The sequence below is a fragment of the Monoraphidium neglectum genome, assembly GCF_000611645.1.
Source record: "Monoraphidium neglectum strain SAG 48.87 unplaced genomic scaffold scaffold05065, whole genome shotgun sequence".
In the NCBI taxonomy this organism is placed as follows: domain Eukaryota; kingdom Viridiplantae; phylum Chlorophyta; class Chlorophyceae; order Sphaeropleales; family Selenastraceae; genus Monoraphidium; species Monoraphidium neglectum.
The window spans coordinates 1-1071 of NW_014008565.1; the positions used below are offsets into that span (position 1 = coordinate 1).

The 1071-nt window shown below is 67.7% G+C and overlaps 1 protein-coding gene across 1 annotated transcript in view; it reads right to left on the minus strand.

Moving 5' to 3' along the window:
- Window positions 1–34: 34 nt before the first annotated feature.
- MNEG_15137 (hypothetical protein) overlaps window positions 35–1071 on the minus strand; it is a gene marked incomplete at both ends in the record, with an annotated part of 3587 nt that continues 2550 nt past the window's right edge. Inside the window, 3 exons of the mRNA XM_014036392.1 lie at window positions 35–79; window positions 427–612; window positions 924–1010. Of these exons, the coding sequence (XP_013891846.1) occupies window positions 35–79; window positions 427–612; window positions 924–1010 (318 nt within the window). The remainder of the gene's footprint in view (window positions 80–426; window positions 613–923; window positions 1011–1071) is intronic.

Here is a 1071-nt window from a genome sequence, read left to right on the forward strand (position 1 = left end):
CCCCGCCCCGCCCCAGCAGCAGCCGTCTGCACGCCTAGACCCCCAGACACGACGCCGCGGGTGGAATATCAATGAAATCCTGCGAATCCTCCGCCTCCCCTTGCCACCAGCGAACCCCACCAGGACATCCCAACAACGTCCGAACTGTGTGGATGTCCAAACTGTGTGGACTCGCAATACTTTTTGTAGAAAAACAAAACATCACCAAACATGCAGACTTTGCCGATGTATCCACGATTCTGCCCCCTCCCCCCCCCAAAACCCTATCACACACAGGACACAGCACGCTCCCCGGCTAACCCCCGGCTTCCCCCCTCCCCACGCCACGCCGCCGCAACCACCCCGTGCCACCCTCTCCCCCAAACCAAGCGCCACGTCTGCCCAAAAAAAGCCCGCCGCAGCCGGGACTCGACCCCGGGACCCCACCTGCAGGTCCATCATGAACTCCGCGACCTTGCCCGCCTGCACCACCCCCAGCGGCGACAGCGCCTCGTCGCTGCTGCCCAACAGGACGCCGTCCGCGGACCCCTCGGTCGCCGCGTGCCGCACGATCACGACGCGCGACGTGGCGATCCGCCCGGCGCCGTCCGCCTTGAACGGCGGGCCGGGGCTCTTTGGGAGGTTTGGGGGTTTCGGGGCGGTCGCGCGGAGGGCGTGTTGGCGGAGGGGATGGGGGTGGGCGCGGGTGGCGACATGGGCGGCGCTCGAGGGCGCTCGCGCCTGATGAATCCGATGTGGCTCCCATTCACGGGTTTCGCAGGGGGGCAAGAGGCGCCGCGCACCTGGTTCGGCTGCGCATCGACCGCCTAGGCTGCCCTGCGCTGGACGCACAAGATGCACACCTCTCCCGCTCTCACTCATACCCAAAGTCTCATCCACGCGCCACACGACCGGCAAAGCGCCAAGCACCAGGCGCCAATCACCTGGTTCAGCCGGTCCACCGTCACCCTGACCGGCGCCCCCTGGCTCTGGGGCGGCTCAAAGTCCAGGACGCTGGTCGCGCCGTTGGACTGCAGCAGGCGGCGGAAGAAGCGCGGCGGCAGTCCGAGGGCCGTGCCGAGGAGGGCCTGT